The sequence below is a fragment of the Mus musculus genome, chromosome 2 (assembly GCF_000001635.26).
Source record: "Mus musculus strain C57BL/6J chromosome 2, GRCm38.p6 C57BL/6J".
Taxonomy (NCBI): domain Eukaryota; kingdom Metazoa; phylum Chordata; class Mammalia; order Rodentia; family Muridae; genus Mus; species Mus musculus.
This window is the reverse complement of record NC_000068.7, coordinates 65,870,938-65,893,285: the sequence shown is the minus strand read 5'-3', so window position 1 is coordinate 65,893,285 and position 22,348 is coordinate 65,870,938. Positions and strand designations below refer to the sequence as shown.

At 38.7% G+C, this 22,348-nt stretch overlaps 1 protein-coding gene across 8 annotated transcripts in view; it reads right to left on the bottom strand.

Annotated features, from left to right (window-relative positions):
• Positions 1-22,348, bottom strand: part of Csrnp3 (cysteine-serine-rich nuclear protein 3) — a 191,331-nt gene that overhangs the window by 143,329 nt on the left and 25,654 nt on the right. For all 8 annotated transcript variants that reach the window (XM_030252233.1, XM_030252234.1, XM_030252235.1 and 5 more), the window contains one exon: positions 15,234-15,321. In XM_030252233.1, coding sequence (XP_030108093.1) covers positions 15,234-15,246 — 13 coding nt within the window. In that variant the 5' untranslated portion in view covers positions 15,247-15,321. The remainder of the gene's footprint in view (positions 1-15,233; positions 15,322-22,348) is intronic.

Genomic DNA, 22,348 nt, shown 5'->3' with positions numbered 1-22,348 from the left:
TATCTCGTTTTCTGCTCCCTTGGGAGAATACCACCCACATTACAGAATATGGAAACAGTGGTGACTTACAGCTCAACACATCTTAGCTGTCACATAGTTAACATTAATCCATAGCATTTGTTCACCTATCTAATTGAAAATGCAAATTTTTGTGATTTTTTTTTGAAATCATGTTCTCCTGCAAGATAGCGTTTAATTCGTCCAATAACTGGCGCACAGAGGAACTATATACAGAGTTTATGACTAAATATTACTTTGGAAAGGCTTAACTGATTCTGTCAGAAATATGGCTGAACTAGAGCCATCTAAGAAACCCTTACATGTATTCTCTTCACTGTACTGAGATGTAGCGCATGACGCATACTTCCTACTAAGTATTCTAAAGATTTCAAGGTCAATTCCTTAAAGGTGGTGGCAATAAACATCCATAAAAAAATCCTGAAAATTATCATTATATTTTATGTGACCACATGATACTGTATGCCTCTCATGTGGTCAGTCAGTACCATCATGCTGGTAGACAGGCAGCTAAGTGTTATGAAAACATTACACAAAACTTTGGCCCTGACTTTCATGGAGGTTTCAAAGATACAGAGATGGTCGTGATTGAAACTTAAGTACCGTTAATAACAAATAAATAAATAGCAATAATGTGGAGGGACATGAATCGGCATTTTTCAAGCTCAGGCTACTTGTCCTAAACTAACATTCCCATAACAACAAGACTTTATCTTTTAACACACAGCAAATATACTTGACAGGAGCTGTCATATTTAAACGGACCAAAGCTTAGAAATGTTACATTGACATATTTGAATAATTCAATTTTGGAAGTATATTATTGACAGGCAAAGATGCATATAACCTGAAGTTGAAACCTTGATGGTTTTTTTTTTTTTTTCTTATCTCTAGTGTAAAGCTAAGAAAGTCATTTCAAGTAGAACTGGGGATCCGTGGATAATTGAACCTCTAATTTTGCATGTAAATTTCAAGTGTATTTTTCTGACAAAACTAGTCACAGTTTCATGGGAAACAGAAACCTTCAAACCTTAGCCATTCCGGTGATGTCTGGACGGGCTAGATATAGCATTAAATCTACTGTAAGCATATATCATTCTGTCAGCTTCACATATGGATTTTATAACCATGGCCATGGTGCACTTAATTCAGAGCCTTTCATCTAGCGCTGTTCAGTATATGCTTGCTGTTGATAATGGTGACAGTGGTCCCAGCCATGGTCTCATTTTCCACACAAGTATCCCTTCTTCATTTTCAGGTCCCTCTCTAGGCCAGCAAGGTTTTATTTTCTCTCAGTGTGGCAATAAACCTGTCACTGTGATCAGACTGGGCATAAAAACAGCCAAGGTTAGCAATTCCCTTCTCCACACTTGCTTCCTTGCGTGCAGGCTTGCCTCATTCTTGATCTTGTCCAGGATGACAGGAAGGACTCTTTGTATATCATCTGTCCATTTGGGGACCAAATGGTTTACAAGGACAGGACATCAAAACTGTGCCAAACAAAAATCATTTTGCATCCCACATCTACTTCGTGATTAAGGTTAAAATGGCAGGGTTTTCTTCTCCGCAGCAGGAGGAATATGCTTTTTGTTTTCCTTCCAAAATAAGTAATTATGAAATTTTAAATTTTGGGCCAAAAGAACAGCTTGCTGCAGCATTTTGATTATGTCCCTGGTCTTCAGGACACAACCTTTCCACAGGATAAAAAGGTTCAGGCAAAATATTTTCATTTAAGTCAGAGTACAAATAGCAACCAAATGCTGATAAATACATTCTGAGTAATTATAACTTCATCTGTAATAGGCACCATAAGTTTTACTGTGTCAATCAAGTCTTAAACCTCAAAACAAGCATCGAGTTCTTAACTAGCAACACTGAGTATAATACTTTAGTGTTTTAGATGCCTGTATAAAGGTTTTTTTAAATGTATGGTATGTGTAATTTCACTAAAAATTTAAATGTTGTGAAAATATAGGTTTAGGATGCCAGAAACCTAGCATAGGCCCCACATAGACTTAATACACAAAAGAATTATTTTAATGAAATTACTATTCTTAGAACTACAAAATATTTCATAGCCTTTAAAAATTTACTGCTTTTTTTTTCTAAATATTAGAAATACATTATATCTTTTATTAAGTATATATATATGCACACTTTAGTAATAACTGTATTATTAATAATTAATAGCACATTATTATTAATTATGTGTACATTATTGAATATACATACATTTAATAAATATATATATATATATACATATATATGTATGTATTACTCTATTATGTAGGCTGATATATTTGACTGGCAAATTTAGAAGGTTTTTTTTTTTTTACATTTTCACTCATGTGAACAGCATGTCCATGAGCATCTTTCATATATCCACATGAGTGTATCTGTGCATCAGTTAGATGATGGAAGCTGCGAAGTAATTAATGTTTTGAAACATGTTTCTCAGAACTATTGTACAGCATCTGCTACAGCTAGAGGGGTGGCTTAGCTAGGAAGAGCCTTCACTATACAAGCCTGACAACCTGGGTTTAAAATCCAAGAACCCATGTGCAAATCTGGATATGACCTCCAGCTCCGGGAACCCCAGCAGTGTGTGCATGTAAGTGGGAGGATCATGGGCTTGCTGGCCACCAGCTTAGCTCCAGATGTAGCAGGGAACCCTGGTACAAAGGAGAAAAGCAAAGGATGAGAGAGAGAGCTGACTGTCCTACTCTGTCTTCCCATGGGCACATGGGCACGAGCACCTGCCCACATATTCCCACACAACACACGTGCGCACGTACATGAAAGCACATGCAGGCACATTAAATACTTACACGGAAGTTTGCACACCCATCTCTAGTGGGTAAAAGAACTCAGGCATCCCAATTTATCACATTTTGTAAGTGTTATCTTAGCAACTTTTTAAATCAGAGATTACAAATTCAGGGACCATTTAGGCCACATTATAGACAAACTATACGGGGATTAGCACAGAGTATGACGGTGGGAATGGTAGATATTCAGCAAATCTAATCTGAGACCATGACAATAACTAAATAGTACATGACTTCAGTTTTCTGAGCTGAGGCTTCCAGTTATAAGTTCTGCTCTTCATGCAATATATGCAGTTTCCAGACGTCATTGTTGTTGTTGGATGATGTTGCTTTTGTTGTTGTTGTATTCAGAAATGCTGGGGATGAAAGCCAGGTCCCCAGACAAGCTAGGCAAGTGTTATACCACTGTACTGCTTCCCCAGACCCTAGTTTCAGTATCACAAAGCCCAGCAGTCTATTAGAGAAAGCAGGAAAAGTTTTGATGAGATAGAAAATTTTAATAATATATGTTGGAATTACTATATTTCCTTTACTTCTTTTATACAAAGTACAGCTGTAAGCTTATCCTCTTTTATATAAGGTTTATTGTACATTCATTTTATAAACACCAAAAATAATACACATTTAAAACAGTAGTATGTCTTATATTTTTTTACAGTCATAAATATAAATACCTAACTCTTTTAAAACTTTAATATTAACACATATAAATTATGCATGTGAACAGGATTTGGATGGACAGTTCCATATGTGCATACATTCTATATTGATCTTGTCTAACTCTCATCAACTTGACGTGAAGATTTCAATTTAAATACATTATTTTAGTAGCCTTATTATTAACATTGAGTGATAGAGGATGTAAAATATATATATTCTACTTGTTCCCCCCACCAAGCAAAAATATCTAGCCAAGACTTATGTTTACTGTACAAAATCTTCCCTAATAAGGAGAGAAATTGCATTCATTCTTTTAGGTTTGCAAAAAGAAAAAATTAGGGAAGGAAAATTTCTGTGTTCGTCTGATAGCAGTGACTATCTTACAGTCTGTGAGAAAGGATGAAGGCCATGAGGAAAATTGAAAATTGCTTCTGCTCTCGTTTTTGAGTACCCTGCCTCCCCACATTAATCAACTCCTGGAAGTCTTAGCACAGGTGTAGAATATGAGCCTAAAGTGGCTGGGCCTCTCTCAGAACCTTGATGTCCCCTTTCATCCCATGAGGACATCAAAGCAGTAGAGTTCCTCATGTATTTGAGGGTGGGTGTAGCAACAATTAGGAAAGAGATCATACATCTGAGTATGCCAAGATATCCTTTATAGGGGGAGGGTATGGGGGACTTTTGGGATAGCATTTGAAATGTAAATGAAGAAAATACCTAATTTTAAAAAAGATATCCTTTTTAAATTATTTGTCTTTTCTCAATTTTATGTGTATTAACTCTTGCATGTGTGCATGTGTACCATGTGTGTGCCTGGTACTCTTGGAGACTGGGCATGAATCTTGGTCCTCTGCATGAACACTGAGTATTCTTAACCACTAAGCCATCTCTCCAGCTCCCTGCTAAATTACTTTAATCACACTTGAGTATTGATAGCTGTTATACATGCTACTTTGAAATTGGACTATCTCAAAATAAAACACCTGCACAGTACTATTGTATTTAACAGAAATGATTTTATGACACTGATAGTAATCACACTATTGAAAAAATGAAATGCCTATATAACATCATATTATCCCTTTAAAAAAGCATCTTAGTGATGAAGAACTCCAAGGTACAGAGATTATTTTTGAGGTGTTTTAAAATAGAGTTCTACTTACTGAAAACATCTTAATTGAAATACTCTTAATAGGGACTGGAGAGATGGCTCAGTGGTTAAGAGCACTGACTGGTCTACCAGAGGTCCTGAGTTCAATTTCCATTAACCACATGGTGGCTCACAACCATCTGTAATGGGATCCAATGCCCTCTTCTGGTGTGTCAGAAGAGAGTAACAGTGTACTTACATCCAATAAATAAATAAATAAATAAATAAATAATAAAAAATGTTTTAATAAGAAATTTCTCACTATATACCCAGTTCTTTGCCTCTTAGAGGTTAGTAATGGCTAATATAAAAATAACATTTGTTCAGAGAATACATGTATTAGAGTAAGACAGAACTGGCTAAGAGTAACACTAATTTTATTTTATCTTGATGTTAGATATCTAAATAAACTACTGGGTTGGATTCTTCACTCTTCAAAATAAAGAGAAAAAATACAAACATGGTTCTAACATATTAGTCAAGGAAAAAAATCCAAGAAAGATTTAAAATCCATCAGATTCATAAGTTCTTTTAAAAAAACCTAAATAATCTCCAATCAACAATTTCATATTATATTAAGGTAGGAGATTTGAATTTACCTCCCAAAACTAACATCAAGATATGACTATTATAGATATTTTATTTTTTAAAGGAATAACAAAAAAGTTCAGCATAAGTGCTAATCAAAGATATATTGTGTAGTTGTCATGTGAGCATATAAAACATTCTTACTTTCTATAGATTCTCATGAATCTATCTTGTCAGCACGGCTTATGATATGAATGTAATAAAAATGAAGAAATGTTAATAATAAGGCTATTAAAACAATGTATTTAAATTTATTATCCTTTTGTGTATTCATTTTTCCCTTACTCAAACATTTAGATGACTTTTCTTTATATTTCTCATGTATTTCTTGTCTGTAAGTATAGATGCCTGAAACTATAATGTTGTATAAATTGGCATCAGTCATTAGATAACCCCCCAAATTATTTGAATGAAGCTACCTCTTTTTAAGCTTGTGACCTTCTCTTTAGATTATTTGTTATTAGTTGACTGACAGGTGTTATTTAACTTTTAAACACGTTTTCATAAACTACCCACAAATTCCTCGTTCATCCCTTGGGTAATCTCATCCAGGTCGGTTTATTTTGGAGAACTACCTTAGTAGCTGTGAATGGATATGTGGTACCCATTGAATTCCTTCCTAGTCTTTCCTCTTGGATCTCTCCATCCTCTCTATTACGACGGAGCATTCTTATCTTCATTTTTATTACATTCATATCATAAGCCATGCTGACAAAATAGATTCATGAGAATCTATAGAAAGTAAGAATGTTTTATATGCTCACATGACAACTACACAATATATCTTTGACTAGCACTTATGTTGAACTTTTTAAATTTTTTAGTTTATTTTTTCTTCTTCTTTTTTTCTTTTTTGTTTTGTATTGTTTTGTTTGGTTTGGTGGTGTTGTTTTGAGACAGGGTTGTATCTGGCCTTTCGCTCTGGCCATCCTGGAACTTGGTCTGTAGACCAGGCTGGGCTCGAATTCAGAGATTGCCCTGCCTCTGCCTCCTGAGTGCTAAGATTAAAGGTGTGCACCACCACTGCCCTGTCAAACTCTATGTGTAATAGTAACTTCTTCCTGAGAGATTTAAAATTAATGACCATTTAATTTGACAGTTTGGGTTCAAAGCCAATATCATTAGACTTTATGAAAAGCTTGTAAAAAGACATTGTCAATTATCTTCATAAGATTTAGTATGATATTTAATGGCTGTACTTTAACAATATTAGTTATTTTATCTTATACGTGAAATGAGGACTTTCTCAAATGATCGTTTTCTAGTAGAGTATGTCAATCAAAATTTTACAAGATAGTTTTAATAGACATCAACAAGGTGACTCCAAATGCATAAGGCAAGGCAAAACTACAAAAGAATACAAAAGCTATCTATCTTTAAATGAAGAGATTTTGTGCTGTCTGGAGATTTATTTGAAAAAATTTGCAACCAGGTAGCTTAATAATGAGGATAGGGGAAAAACAAAGAAGCTAGAAACTCATCCAGATGTATATTATTAACTAATTTTTGGCAAACATGAAAAAGAAATTTAATGAAGAAAGGATAATTCTTTTCACAAATGACAGAATATTTGAATATTTTCCCATAAAGCATTAAATTTCAAATTTTAGAATTATACAGAAAAAAAAACCTCTCAAAATAGACCCACATTTAAGTGCAAACCAAAATTTAGACAAGAAATACACTCAAAAATATTTGCAACTTTGACTTACTGAAAAGCTTGTAGCTAGTGTACCATAACTTCCTCTAGCGTATCCCCACCTCCTAAAGATTCCACAGCCTTTCAAAACAAGGCTGCCACATCAGATGATTGACACAAACAGCCTGTGGATAACATTTCCTTTTCAAATCATACTAAGTCTGCATAAAGATAACCTTTTGAAACTTATGTTTATAGCAACTTCAATTGGAGCTCCCAAAACTAAAGGATCCAAATAGTCCTTAGTGGGGAAAAGTGTAAAGAAACTGTGGTGTGTTTATAAAGTCGACTATGATAGCAAAAATAGGTGATAGTCATGACACACAGAATAGCATTAATGAGTCTCTGAACATGATGTTAATGAAGGGACAAGAGCGAAAGGCTATAGTCATTGTTTCACGAGTTTTAACCAGGTTCTGGAGAGGGGAAAGCTACCACTCCCTAGATTGAATTCATTGCCTGGGATTAAGGTTGGAAAAAGTTGTCAAGGGGTAGCTCAAAATCATTGTTTTACAGTTTTAATTTTTGAACAATTCATCGTGATTTATAGCAAAGACAGATGGCTTATGCAATCATCACATCAAATAGAATGGGAACCAAGAGAGAATTTTATTGGCTTTAAATTTTAAAACAAATGGCAGATTCCATTTCCCCTTTGTTTTCTTCTACTGCTTAAATATTTTGCTGGGAAAAATTTATATGAACACTTGTAAGCTGTATGGATTTACTGAATATTCCAATAACATTTTAAAATAATTGCCTGGTACTGTAAGCCTGTCTGACAACCCAGGTATGGGGAGGTAGTAGACCCATACGGGGAACATATTTCTGATAATTAAGTTAAAATAGGAGCAAACTGCCCTCTAAACACCTCCGCTTATACCCATAGACAAAAATAGCCCCTAGCCTTCATCAGAGAAGCCCCTTCTTACAATGAGAAGTAGTGAATACAGAGACTTATGGGTAACTCTAAGTGAGAGATGTAGGCAACACCCTAACCAAGATCTCTTATACTACACTTCTAAGGTTCAGGGGACTTTGCAGAAGTAGGAGCAGGTAGGATGTAGGAGCTGAAAGACAGGTTGAAGGGCTATGACTCTTATTCCCTAGATTTGACAGAACTGCTATGGTCATTAACCCCCATCAACTGTATGACCTGCACTGGGCCAATGCAAGACTAGCTCTATCAACAATCAATCAAGGAAGGGGAGTGTACCAGCTGCTTTTGTGTCAATGCTAGGTAGAGTCATCAAGAGAGGAAGCCAACTCAGTTGAGGAAATGCCTCCCATGAGATCCAGCTATAAGGCACTTTCGCAATTAATGATCAATGGTGAGGGCCCAGCCCATTTTAGGTGTTGCCATCCCTGGGTTCTATAAAAATGCAGACTGTGTAAGCCAGGGGAAGCAAGCTAGTAAACTCTACCCCTCCATGGTTCCTGCATCAGTTTCGGCCTCTAGGTCCCTGCCTTGTTTGCATTCCTATCCTGACCTCCCTCAACGCTGAACACCAATCTAGAAGTGTAAACCAAATAAACCTCTCCTCCCCAACTTGCTTTTCGATCATGGTGTTTTGCCCTAGCAATAGAAACCCTAATTAATGTCTTTATCAAACATTAATTAATTACGAATATTGGGATCATTAACAAATTTGAAAACCTTTCTCTTCAATGACTTACAATTATCTTCTTGTTGCATTTTATGATTGGCTATTTACAAACATGAGAGAGAGAGAGAGAGAGAGAGAGAGAGAGAGACAGAGACAGAGACAGAGACAGAGACAGAGAGTGAAATTGAGAGACTATTTGGGGTCCTATTGTACTCCCTTGCTAGGTGATGCATTGGGCACTGATTGAGATCCTGCAGGTACATACGTCCAGTGTAATTCTGCAGCTTTACTGAAGAAGATGGGGGTCTCTGTGAAGTAAGAGTCTCAAGAGTGGCTTAGCTCAGTCAAGCAGCATGTGGGGACCGAGGAACAATCTCCCAGGAGCATGGTCATTCAAAGCAGGAGTAAATTCTAAGTGTTTTGGAGGATGTGGTTTTGATCCATCTTCTAGTGTTTATTGTTTTCAGTTAGCCAATCAGGCTCACAAATTTGACCTGTAGCTATCTACTAGTGTTTGGGTTTGTGATTCAAAACTTTCTCAAAGAAAAACGACAAACGGGAAGCTAGGATACAGACCTTTTACAAAAAGATCCATAAGAAGTATGAGAAAGAGAAGAAGAGAGAGAGAAAAAAAAAAAAACCAGCCTAAAGAATGAAAGAAAAATGTAGTTAACACTGTCAAATGCCTCTGAGAAAGCTGGGCAAGATAAAGGCCACAGGTCACATGGGCCTTTAGAGAGAAGCATGCTCTGTTAAAAGGGGTTAGATATCAGATGGCCTCCTGCCGGGGACTGGGTGACTCTCAGAAATGAGGAGGGGGGGTGAATGGAGACCTCTGCTTGTGAGTTTCAGAGTATTAGAAAGGAGAGAGATTGAATCTCCTGGCAGTGAGTGAGAGAGTGATCAGTTTGTTTGTGTTTGGATAGAAGTCTACAGAGCCGAGTAGGCAGAAAGAGACTGAATCAGCAATGAAGACAAGGTTGAAGCTAAAGGACAAACAGCAGATAATAGATGCCAAAAGGTCGCAGCCTGGGGAAAAGGGATAAAGTCAAACACAGGGCCTGCCTGAATAGCAGGGAAAACTGATCCTGCTTTGAGATTGGAGGAAAATAAGACTGTTTATAGAGAAGAAATTGCAAGGATTCACAAGTCATTTCCACACAATGACCTCAATTTTCTCGTTAAAATAGTAGGTGCCCTGAGAGTGAAGGGGAGAGATCTGTAACTCGAGTGGGATGACAATCCTGGCAGTGTCTGGCTGCAGTCAGCAGGGAAGTATTACTGGATCCTACTCAGTGACTAAAGTCAGATCAGAAGGAAGAGTCAGCATGGTGGTATGGTTTGTTCCTGTGGCTCTTTCGAGAGGGTGAAAGGGTAGAGCACAGTCATGGTAGTGTGGCTTCAAGGTCACATGTCCTGTGTAAGAAGAACAAGTGAGAGAGCAATGGAGAGCAAGCAGTTAGTGTACATGCCAAGTCCCAACCTGTCTGAGAGAGAATTTGGGAAGACCAAAGGCACCAGATGTTCACTACGTCTATAAAAAGAATGTATGTTCATGCTTACTATTTTATAGTACACATTATAAATACAAAATTAGGAAGGAGCCAGTAGGGAGAAATTTAAAAATTCAAGTGGTCAAACACGGTATTGTTCACTTAAACAGAAGCCAGGCATTTTAACTGAGGTAATACTTTAGAGACAGAGAGAGCTTTTCTGGTTGATGTAGATACGTCTTTGGGGTCCTAGATTTGAAGTCAAGTCTGATTGGTGATTTTCAGATGTGGGTTATTTTGGTTCAGTGAGGCAATGGCCATTGTTCAAAAACATTGTACAGTGGAGTCCTAGTGTCGGGTGGTAGGAAGTGATGTTAAACATCCCATAATGCACAGAGTCCTATCAACGGTGGTCACGGTGGCGAGATCAAGAGCCATAGATTAGGTCAAATCTGTATCAGAGTCACAGAAGTATAAGAAATCATTTGGATAATTGCAGAGAACACATATGAATAGAGAAGAGAAAGAGAGCGAGGAGCAGGAACCCGCTGACACCAGATCGAGCTGTTTGCATGCAGGGCTGGTTTGTGAGAGGAAGCACGAGTCTCCAGGGAGTTAGATACATCCTACATGTTTGAAAAAAAGAGTTCCTTGGATAGCATATTTGTCAAGCGTACTTTGGGGAAGATGAAATCAAATGAATTGAAGTGAACCCATTTGCTTTGGCAAAGACATGTCCTAGGTATGCTTGAATAAATGAATGTGGGGAAAAGGTCCCCTCTGGTTTGAAATAAATCTATGGTCTCTGATATGGCACAAGAAACCTTTGGTTTCTTTCTAAGGTTCTAACAGTTCTCTGTCTTGCACAGTATCTCCTTTCTTTTACTTTTACTTTTGGCTTTCTCAACACAGATAGACGTGGTCTTGGTGGTCAGCTAGAGCCAGCCGTTAGTTCTCCCTACATCATGGAATAAACACTATCTGCTACAGTTTAATTCAGACAGCAACTAAACAAACATCACCTCACTCTGCTGCCATCCTTTTCCTACTGGCATGCTGGGGGCTCTGTTTCCTCGGTTGCTATTCTAGGACCACCAGTATACGAATATTTAGGAAGACTATGGGAATTGTTGTACTAAGAGGTTTGGCTCTTTCCTTATTGTTAGCACTGTTGTTGTTTCCGTTATTCTGACACAAGCTCCCTCTGTACAGTAGCCCACTCAGGATGGCCTAGAATTCACTAATAGGTGAGGATATCCAGGAACTTGTGCTGCCTGTGACTTTATCACCAGCCTGGCCTTCCAGCCTTTGCAGAGTCCACTCTGCATTTACTAGCCTTCCATGAGAAGCAAGTGGACCAAAAGTGTGTCACACCGGGCACAGTCTTGGGAATTTGTAATCCCTCTCTGCTTTATTTGAGTAGCTAAATGGCCATATTGACTTGAAATGAAGTAAAATTGGCATAATTTTTCTACATATAAAAAAAATGCTAAGCTTTTCCTTTGTGTCCAGTTTAGTTCAGTCTGAACGACGTTGGGGATGTCAATAGCTAAGATAGGATATGAAAAATGGGAAGGAATACCTGGGTCTTACACATCTCCACACTCATGTAGGAAAATCCCAACCAGATTATCATGAAGGAGAACCCGGCAACTTAATTGGTGGTAGCCAGAAATGGTCATCTATGCCAAGTCAAATAGTTATTAGCTTTACATTTTTAATAACTGAACAGGTAAATCTGTATTCAATTACATTTTATTACAGATAATGAAATGTTAAAATATAGGTACAGAGTATGTTATTCTTTTAAAAATAATATAATATTCTCCTGGCAAAATTGAGGAAGATATGTATGTGGGTCACATTAACAAATTCATCTTATCGGGTAATATTTTAAGAATTTACTAGCAAGTGCTGGAACTTATCGCAATTGTTCTATGTGAGCAGGAGAATCATATATGTCTCTTGTGTAAATCGGGCAGTGCTAAGTTGCTGGGGCTTCCTAAAGATTCCCACCTGAACTTTTACCCCAAATCCTTCTTTAATTTCTCTTGGTAGCAGTCATACCGTGAAACATAACACAGAACTACATCAGTTCTTACCTATGTTATCTGCCACTAGATGTCATTTCTACAGTGCCGAGCATATTGGTATGTGTTGTCCACTGTTCTTTCTCCACTTCCGGGCACAAACACAATTGTTATATCGATGAATTAGACTAATTTGCTAATGATGGACCCAGGTGTGGGGTGTTTTTATTGATCTTTTTAATTTCCGTTTTGTTTGTTCGTTGAAACTGGGTCTCTCTGGTGTTCTAGCTGACCTGGAACTTTAGGTGTAGACCACATTGGCCTCAAATTTACAGAGACCCACGTGCATCTGCCTCCACATGCTAGGTTACAGTCTTTGAAGGCACAAGCACACCGGGGACTCCCTTCAGCTTTGCAAAATGTAATGTTTTCAGTTATTCCATTGCTTTAGTGTTAAAACAAACAAACAAAACCTTTCCTTGAGAAACTCCAGTGCACGCCTTGAGTGCACTACCCACTCAGTTGGGATCTGCATTAAGATCCCTCAGGATCTCTTAACACCCCACACCAGGGAACCTCGTTAGCCCTTCTCAGTCACTGGGAAATGATCTGAGTCTCTAGTGAGGGCAATAAAGTTGATGCAAATAAGGTAACTGAGGGAGGTGGTGGGGCCACCTCTGTTACTTTCAGATATGTTTGCATAACTATTTTCCACAGCACTCAATTTGTAATTGCACCAAAGAGCCTTCTCTTCCTCACAATCTCTGAGTTCTTATATTTGCTCTGCTTAAAGAGCTACTTTCATCTTGTAAAACAATCCCGTGAGTATAGACTGAAATAGACCATGGTTCTCATTGGTGCAAAATCTTGGGAGTTTGGGGCTAGTGAAGACATGATGTCAAAACATGAATAATCTCCAGGTAGTTCCCAATTGGCTTTGGATTTCATTACATACTCTCTTATAATCTAGCTTTCCTTTTAAATCATGTATTAAATTCGTAATGAAATTAGCCCTGGGTAATGTATTCATTGGCTGACCATTGACAACAGAGACCATATCCCACACATTTTCAAATAACTAAAGATTTAATTCATTGATTTGCATATGGTAAATCCTAAATAAATGAATCAACTTTTAGATGAACAAGAAAAATCAGACAGCAGACAAGCTTGAGCAAATCAAAATAAAAGCCCAACAGTACTTTTTTCTTAAAATTACAGTCTATGAAAATTGGCCTCACAATCTCAACAAGGAAGAAATTGCCTACTGTGTAAGAGCATCCCATCGTGGTGAACATTAGTCCATACTGTAATTAGAACTTTGAAATGCAGTTTATTATAACAAGCTGTTTAACAATAGCTTAGCTTGTTTCCTTTACAAGTCTTATGTGGTAGAAATGTTACCCAAGATACTCTGTAGCATTCAAAGGAATCGCCATTTTATAGATGTCAAATTTTTCTAACAAAATAAATATTTTTATTAGATATTTTCTTTATTTACATTTCAAATGTTATACCCTTTCCTAGTTTCCCCTCCGAAATCCCCTATCCTATCCCCCCTCCCCCTGCTCACTAACCCACCACTCCAGCTCCCCTGTCCTGGCATTCCCCTACACTGGGGCATTAAGCCTTCACAAGGTCAAGGACCTCTCCTCTCATTGATGTCCCACAAGACCATCCTCTGCTACATATGTGGCTGAGGCCTTGAGTCCCTCCTTGTATACTCTTTGGTTGGTGGTTTAGTCCCTGGGAGCTCTGGGGAGTACTGGTTGGTTGATATTGTTGTTCCTTCTATGGGGCTGCAAACCCCTTCAGCTCCTTGGGACCTTTCTTTAGATCCTCCATTGGGGACCCAGTGCTCAGTCCAATGGATGGCTGTGAGCCTCCACTTCAGTATTTGTCAGGCACTGGCAGAACCTCTCAGGAGACAGCTATATCAGGCTCCAGTCAGTAAGCAACTGATATCTTGTTGGCATCCACGATAGTGTCTGGGTTTGGGAGCTGTATATGGGATAGATCCCCAGGTGGGACAGTCACTGGATGGCCTTTCCTTCAGTTTCTGCTCCAAACTTTGTCTATGTATCTCCTCTCATGGGTATAGACTTTTTTAAAAGGCAGAGAATGAATTCACTATATAGATAACACATACACATGCACACACACACACACACACACACACACATATATGTGCACACATACACACATGTATTCACACATGAGCTTACACACATCAATATACACATGCACACGCACACACACACACACACACACACACACACACACACACACACTGCTTTGAGAATGTCATACAACGTATCTTGATCACATTTATCACCAACTTCTCCTCACAATTCCTTCCTCTACTGCCTCTGTAATGCCTCTTCCACCTTTTTTCCTTTTATTCAGAAGAGTCTGTCTCACAGGAGATGCTTGGTTCTCTCACTTTTACAATCTTTCCACCTTCTCTCTTATAAAGTTTTCTGAACCTGAAGTGCAGGGTTTGTGAAACTAGCTCTCACTACATGAGTCTGGTTAGCCTGGCATGGGTATGCACAGCAGGCTGGACTCACAGAGAGCCACCGGCCTCTGCTTCCCAAGTTCTGGGATTGAATGCACACCATTGCCGTGCCTAGCTATCAATCCAATTCTATAACACATAAGAAATAAAGTGTATAGACATGCCTCGTATTCATTTTCATGCAGTTGGTGCTATCTTCTAAACATGAGAGCGATTGTATGTAGGAATATTCTCTAGTAAAATGTTTTTTAAAAAAAATTATCTCCCCTAATGGAACTAAATACTACAATTTCTCAAATGTATAAACTCTCAAGAATCCCAAAGATGTTTCAAATATGTACTTTAGGAGCTGGAGAGATGGCCTAGTGGTTAAGAGCATTGGCTGTTTTTCCAGAGGACCCAGGTTCAATACCCAGAACCCACAAGGCAGCTCATATCTGAATACAGTTCCAGGGTTTCTGACACCCTCACAAAGACATTTTCAAGCAAAACCCCAATGTACATAAAATAAAAAGATTGATATGCATTTTAAGTAAGAACGTTTTTGATTTCCCAGTTACACTTTAGCAATCATAACCTCGGACAATGACATAGTTCTATGCTATGCTTGAAAGCGCGAAGGTAGGAGTGGTGACATCTCACCTTGAGATCTCATGAACTGCAGTATCCTCCGAAGAGTCTATGCTTCTGAAAATATTCTTTCAGCCTCTTGATATCCTCTTATTTTTTCCTAAAAAAAAAAAAAAAAGGAAACTGTGTTTCAACGTTACATAAGATTCTATTTTCAAAGAGTAAAATGAGTACAAGATACAAATGCATTCATTACATGTAGAGAAACCATGGGACTCTTGAAATAAACATAAGGCAGTAGGTATAGAAAAAGACAGCACATTGCATATACTATAGTGGAGGAAGAATATTCTAGAAGGATGTGGTAAATTCCTAATGACTACTTTGACTCATTTATTAATGTGTTGTGAAAAAAAGATGTTAAAGATATATCCGTTTTGTTAATCCACCTTACATTAGATTATAAATTCTAACCCCTAGGAGATTCATATAGATAGGACAAATAAAATTATTGACAAAATAAGCTTTTGATGGTTGAAAATTAGAGTGGTTGATTTTTTTTTAATTTGCTTAAAGCAAACTATTTAATTAGGAAATTAACTCATGTATATGCCCAGGCTTTAGAATAACTTGGGCTTCCCATAAACAAACAAAGACCATAGATGTAGCTCAGTACTGGAATGAGTGCTTAGCATGGCAAAATCCCAAGTTCAATTCCTAGTACCCCATAAACGTGAATCTTTAGAATAAACATCTATTAACCAAATCTTATTCCTTTTAAAATTATATTTATTATACATGTTTAAGTGATCAGTACAACAGGTTTAAAGAGGTGATGAAATCCTTGCAATAATGATGTACTTTACTCAAACTAAGGAATATGTAATCATTTTCTCTAGATCATTAATAAAATGTATATTCTCAAAGGTTTAGAAAAATATAACGTATGAAAGAATAAAAATTAGCAGGGCACAGTGCTGTCTCTAGAATCCCATATCCAAGTGAGATGACTATCTGAATCTAGGGAACTGAGCCTGAGAGTAGCAGGCTCTTTACCTTCGATTTCATAATTGAACTTGCATAGCCAGTAGCCTATCGTATCCCAAATGTCCACAGACACAGTAAAAGGGAAGAAGAAAGGCAAGGCAGCTTGTCTCCTCTGGGTTGCCTTTTTTATTTCATCTAAGGATACACCATCACAATGTAAATTGATATTTTTTATGTTTATGTATGTGGATGTGAGCGTGTGCCTGCTACCTATGTACAGGTGCCTACAGAAGAAAGGGAAGGGTGAATGAGCCCTAGGAACTCAGATGGCTGCACGAACAGGAAATACTGTCTTTTAAAAGTACTTTTGAAATTATAACATAATTACATCATCAATTTGCTTTCCTTTTCTTCCCTCCAAAACCTTCCCCATACCTAATAATGACTTTTTTTTAAAAAAATCTGTTATTTTATATATTTGTATACGTACAATATATAATATTTATATGTAACATATACATATGTAAACAGAACCTGCTCAGTATGTTAAAAGTTAATTGTATGTATGTTTTCAGGAAGGACTATTCAGTATTGAATAACCAGTTGGTATGTTCTAAGCCACCCTTCCAGCCCCAGCATCCCAATCAGTCCAATAATTGGTCATGCTAAAAACCTAATATCTTAGAAAAAAAGGGTGAATTCTAGGATGGGAATGGTAGAACTCCAAGATGAACCACCATTTAGTTCAGAAAGAAAGGAACTGAAAATATTAATAAATATATTGATACCAGGCTGAGGTTACAGCTTTGTGGTAGATCATCTGCATACGATGCTCGAAGGCCAGGATTTAATCCCTCACACCAGAAAAAAAAAGGAAGAAAAGTCAACAACTACCAGAAAAACGTCAGTGGCCAAAGTTGGAACAATGTAGGTACAGTGCACTCATAACCCAAGGAATAGAACCAATACAAACGACTCTGCAGTGAAATAACTAACTAGAAAATGCAGGAGTGTTTCCAAATGACGCATAGGGAAGCAGTTTGAGCCCCAATCCTGACAAGGAGGTGAACTGGTTTTAGTGAGTAAATGAAAGTGGGCCCTTGGAACTGCCAGAGATGAAGAAGGCTAATGATGCACAGCATCCAACTCAGTGTGCCACCTCAACTGGATCCTTGATCAGAAAAAAAATATTCATAAATAAACTGTAAAATCTTGTAGGAGTTGTTTAACAGTATTATTCCTGGTAATATTTTCTTGGTTTTGACAAGGCGTGTCACGGTTACGTAGGAACTTCGTCCTGGGGGAAGCTGGGCAAGTCATGGAAAGGAAATCTCTTTGCCTTGTTTGTACATTCTCCATGATTCTAAAGTTATTGTAAAATGGTGTTTCACAGATCAAGAGTACAGCTCAGTCAGAGTGTTTGCTTAGAGTATATGAGGTATTGGGTTCAGTTCTTAAAAGAAGAAAGTAAACTAGACTTAGTAGCACAATTAAAGGCACAAGTCTTTAATCCCAGCACTTGGCAGGCAGAGGTAGGTGGATCCCAAGAAGTTCAAGTCCTGCCTGGTCTACAGAAAGAATTTTAGGACACACAGAGCTACATAGAGAAGCCTTGTCTGGAAATGAAACGGAACAGAAGGAAGGAAGGAAGGAAGGAAGGAAGGAAGGGAGGGAGGGAGGGAGGGAGGGAGGGAGGGAGGGAGGGAGGAAGAGCCAGCACCTATGTTATTCCTGGTGCATACTCTAAGACTCTGCCAGTGTCCACACAGAGAAACTTATTCACCACAGTCCAATTATGGAACCAACTACCTGTCAACAAAGGTAAGTGTAAAGAAAATGTTATATCTACACACAGTAGAGTTTTGTTTAGCCATAAAAACAATTATGGTGTTTGTTAGATAATAGATAAAACTAGAGAACAACCTACCAAATCCAATAAAACAGACGTAGAAAGACAAATATCACATGATTAGCCGCACACCAACCACTCAAAGGCCTTCTAAAAACTATAGAACTGACATACGTATGAACTCACAGAGAGTGTGGAAACATGCACAGGGCTTACACAAGGCTTGCACAAAACCTACATAAGCCATTATGAGGTTCCAGCACTGAGAGGTCAAGAGGACACAACCCTCCTCCTCAATGCAGAAACTATTTCTGATTGATAACCAATTGCAAATGAATAACTTGTTTTCTCCAATGGGATCACACCGAGTATACAAACCACTTTTAAGGGCTGGCCAGCCCCATGCTCAGGAGCAGATGAACAATACAAAATTAACGCAGTGGCATGTACTGGGGGTTCTTTGTCTCATAATACTTTACAGGGCATTTTTTTTCTTACCTTACAGGTCTTTTGCATATAAAATATGGTTTCTGGTTTTGAGATTTTACAGGATTCCTGCATCTACAAGCGTATGCATCTCTGTGTCTATATGTATTTCTTATGCTTTGATTCCTTTTCTTCTGATTGTTTGGTCTTATTTCAGTTTATCTTATTTTATGTTATTATTTTTAGGTGCCTTTTGTTTACTCATGAGGGAGAAAGAGAGAGGGTAAATTTGGGTAAGAGGGGCAGTGGTGTGAATCTGTGAGGAGTTACAAGAGTGCAAATGTAAATAAATATACTGTATAAAAAACCATTTTCAATTTAAAAAAAAGAAAAGAAAATCTTTTTCAAAAAGTAACGAGCCAGGTATGATGGTACAGGCCTTTAATCCCAGTACTCAAAGAAGCAGGTGGATCTCTGTGAGTTTGAAGGAGAGGCTACATAGGGAGTCTGCAGAATAGACAGGTCTACATAGTGAGATTCAGGACAGCCAGGACTACACAGCCACAAAAAGGAATAAATAATAGACTTTCTGATGAAATTATGTCCGTATCCTTTCATGCTTTCTTACTTTCAAAGTGAGATGTAAGGATTATGTCAAATATTCCTCTGTAGAAAATATCCAGCCCCTAATAAAAATGTACATGCTTAGATTTCACTTCAGTTTTCACTGCATGCCGTGGGAGGCAGAAGAGGTAGATACGATTAGGTATCTAGCCTCAGATACAGATGGCTGTGACCCCATGGGACACATTTTCCCCATGTCAAGCATAAAGTGAAAAGAAGGAACCACTCTAGATATCGCAGAAGGAATTTCACTACAGAAGGCTTTTTTAAGGAGACATCACTAATAAAATTGTTTTTGCTACGAGGTAAACAGTAAATCTTAGATGAAAAGAATTTTAAATAGAATTCTAGAAATGCAAGTTCAAGAATCAAGTATTATTGTCATGATGATGTAATAGACAGTCTTTAGTTCTAGAATAACAAAAGAACCGCAGTTGATGTTTTTATTTTTCACCTCTTGGACTTCGGGAAAATTACATCAGTTTCTCCATCTATTAAATGGATATATGACCTCCTAATTTTACAATTTGTAGTGGATCTGAAAGGACTTCTAAAACATTTAACTCACAACAAAATCTTCATACACCATATCTCTTATTCAAATGAAAAGCTTTTTAAAACAATGTACAGACCATGTATTATAAATGTTTAGATAATCATGCTTATTTTCTAAGAGATCAAACATAATATCATGAAGACCAAGTTTTTCTTCATCCTTTGTTCTCAATGCATGAATCAGTGAAGAGTGCATAGCCCGGAGAATGGTCCTCGCTTAGGTTCAGTTCAGAAAACAGAGTCTTAGAAAGTAACCTAAATGAAAAAAGTACATACATTGAGCTGGTTACAAAAGATTTGATAGAATTCAGATGCTGAAGTGTGGAATAATGGATCTTCCCGGGAAACTTGGTACCATTGAATTGGTTCAGAGTCCCCAGCGCCCAGGCACCTGCCTACTCCCTGCTCCCTACTACGTTCCTGGCCTGGAACACGTGACACATTTTCCACATAAGAAAAAGTGACCTGTAGTCACATAGCCCAAAACAGAGTTCTCCTTGCTGATGAGGTATCTAGAGACCCTGAGGGTTTAGCCAATAAGTTTCCTTTCCCAGACATTTTCCCTGCAAATGGTGTTTAATCTCTGGTCCGCCCTGAGAGGTTGGTATGCACCCATACTCCACGATGAACAGTCAATAAACGGTATGGATAAACATGGACTGTCTGTTTCATCAGAAAACCACCGTGGGAAGCATAGAGAAAGCTTTTGACTACCGAGCTGCTGCCAAAGTCACCCACAAAAGGCCTCTCTGTGCTCCCAGACAATCTTCGCTAAGCTAAGGACTTTTGCTGATGCACTAAACTGAAGTCCCCACTCCTACCAGGCTTGTCCTTGTCCTCACCTTGCAGGATCCCAGCTTGTTCCCAACTGCACCCGACCACTGGTGCCTATATGTCCAGGAGTTTCGGATCCTCCTGTCCCTCAGAGGCCCATGGACCCCAGACACTTTGTTCCCAACTAGTCTGAAGGATGTCTGGATGCCCAGGAGCTTGGGAACCCCGCCCGCCCGCCCTTGAGTGTTGGTTGCCTCGGTGCTTCTCTAAAGCCCAGCACCCAGTGGTGGAAACCTGCAGGGTAAAAACATCTCCCAACCATCCAGCCCCGCAATGGGGCAAAACGTGGACCACAAACTACCTGCTTTTTGGCTCGCCAGCGGCACTGACACACCCCAGCGGCAGGACAGAATGCGGACCCACACCGAATAAACAAGGAAAGCTAAGAAACTCACAGGTTCGCAACAGAAGCGAGAGGTCATACCTACGTTGGTCCACAGTAGGAAAGGGACGACTGAGGTGTGCCTGGTACTGTTGAGTAGGAACCAGAGCTTTGCCAAAGATGGGCTAGGGCTGCTGTGACCATTTCCTCCCCCCCTCCTCCACTGTCCTGCAAGTTCCTTTTATCTGCTGAACCCAGAAGGCATAGTTAACTAGTAAGATGCTAGTCACAGAAATATGGAAATGCAATTCATAAAGAAAGAGCAAAGTTCAGCTATGAACCCAAAACGGGAACACTACCGACACAATACAACAATCCTAAACAACTGGGGCCAGGGGTGCAAGAACTTAATGCTACATGTGAACTCACAAGATCTGTGAGTGTACGCAAAGACCTACATTAAGATCAAGCCAGATCAAGGACCAGCGTGAATGGTGGGTAATGGGAATTAGGAAGCCCCACCACAACTGAAGAGCTTCTGGCCACTGTAGGCTGCTGTGGGTCGGAGAATCTTTTTCTTCAGGAATGAGGACTCTGAGAGACTACTCATGCTTTCAGTAGCTTTCCCTACACCCAGGCACATGCAGGAACACTAGGTGAACTCGGTGTGCTTTAAAAATAGCTAACAGAACTGGGAGGAAAAAGTGAGGGATTAGGAGGAGTTAGGGGAGAAAATTAGAGGGGGTTTTGATCAAACACATATGTATCTATAAATTATCAAAGTGTATGGAAAGGAAGTGCTAACCAGCTGTACATGTGCGTGGGCGGGCAAAATCTTCCACAGGTCAACTGGGAAACCTAAGGTCCCCTATATTTTTGAAGACAACCCAACTTCCCCATTCAAAAGACAGCCATGATAGAGTGGAGAAGGAAGCACCAATCCCAAATTCACTCTTGCCTGGTGGGATCTCATCTCTGTCGCTGTCTGTTAGACTCGCTGAGATGCCTCTTTTCAAGTTAGATTGCGTGGGCCTCCTGCTGCTTTGAGTGCAGATTCAATATAAGTACTTGCTCTGAATAAAGAGGTGCTGGGATAAAGATCAGAAGAAATGAAACTAAGTAATGGACTTAGGTACACACTGCCAACAAGGGAGGCAAGTTAACACGGTCATGTTGGCAGGCTGCCACCGACAATAATAGCATCTCTTTTATCTTAAATAGGTTATTTAAGTTAAAAAAAGAAAAAAAAATAAATTAAAAAAAAAGAATGAAAAGAAACAGAATACAGAAAGGTAATTTCTCCCTGTCTTTTACACAGGAGAGCCACTTGTAGTCTGTGACTTGTGTCTGCTAAACAGACTTCAAAAAGAACACATTTACGCACCTGATGGAGACATCAAAGGACAAATTCACCGCAAAGATGGAAACGGGGGCGGCTAAAGCTAATCTGTGGCGACAGAGGGAGGGACTCTCAACAGAGCAAGACTGTGCTCTCCTGCCTTACCCTACCTTCAGGAGAAATGACGAGATAGTATGGGAAATAAACTGACACAGATTTACCGCCTAACTCCACCTGCAAAAGCATACACA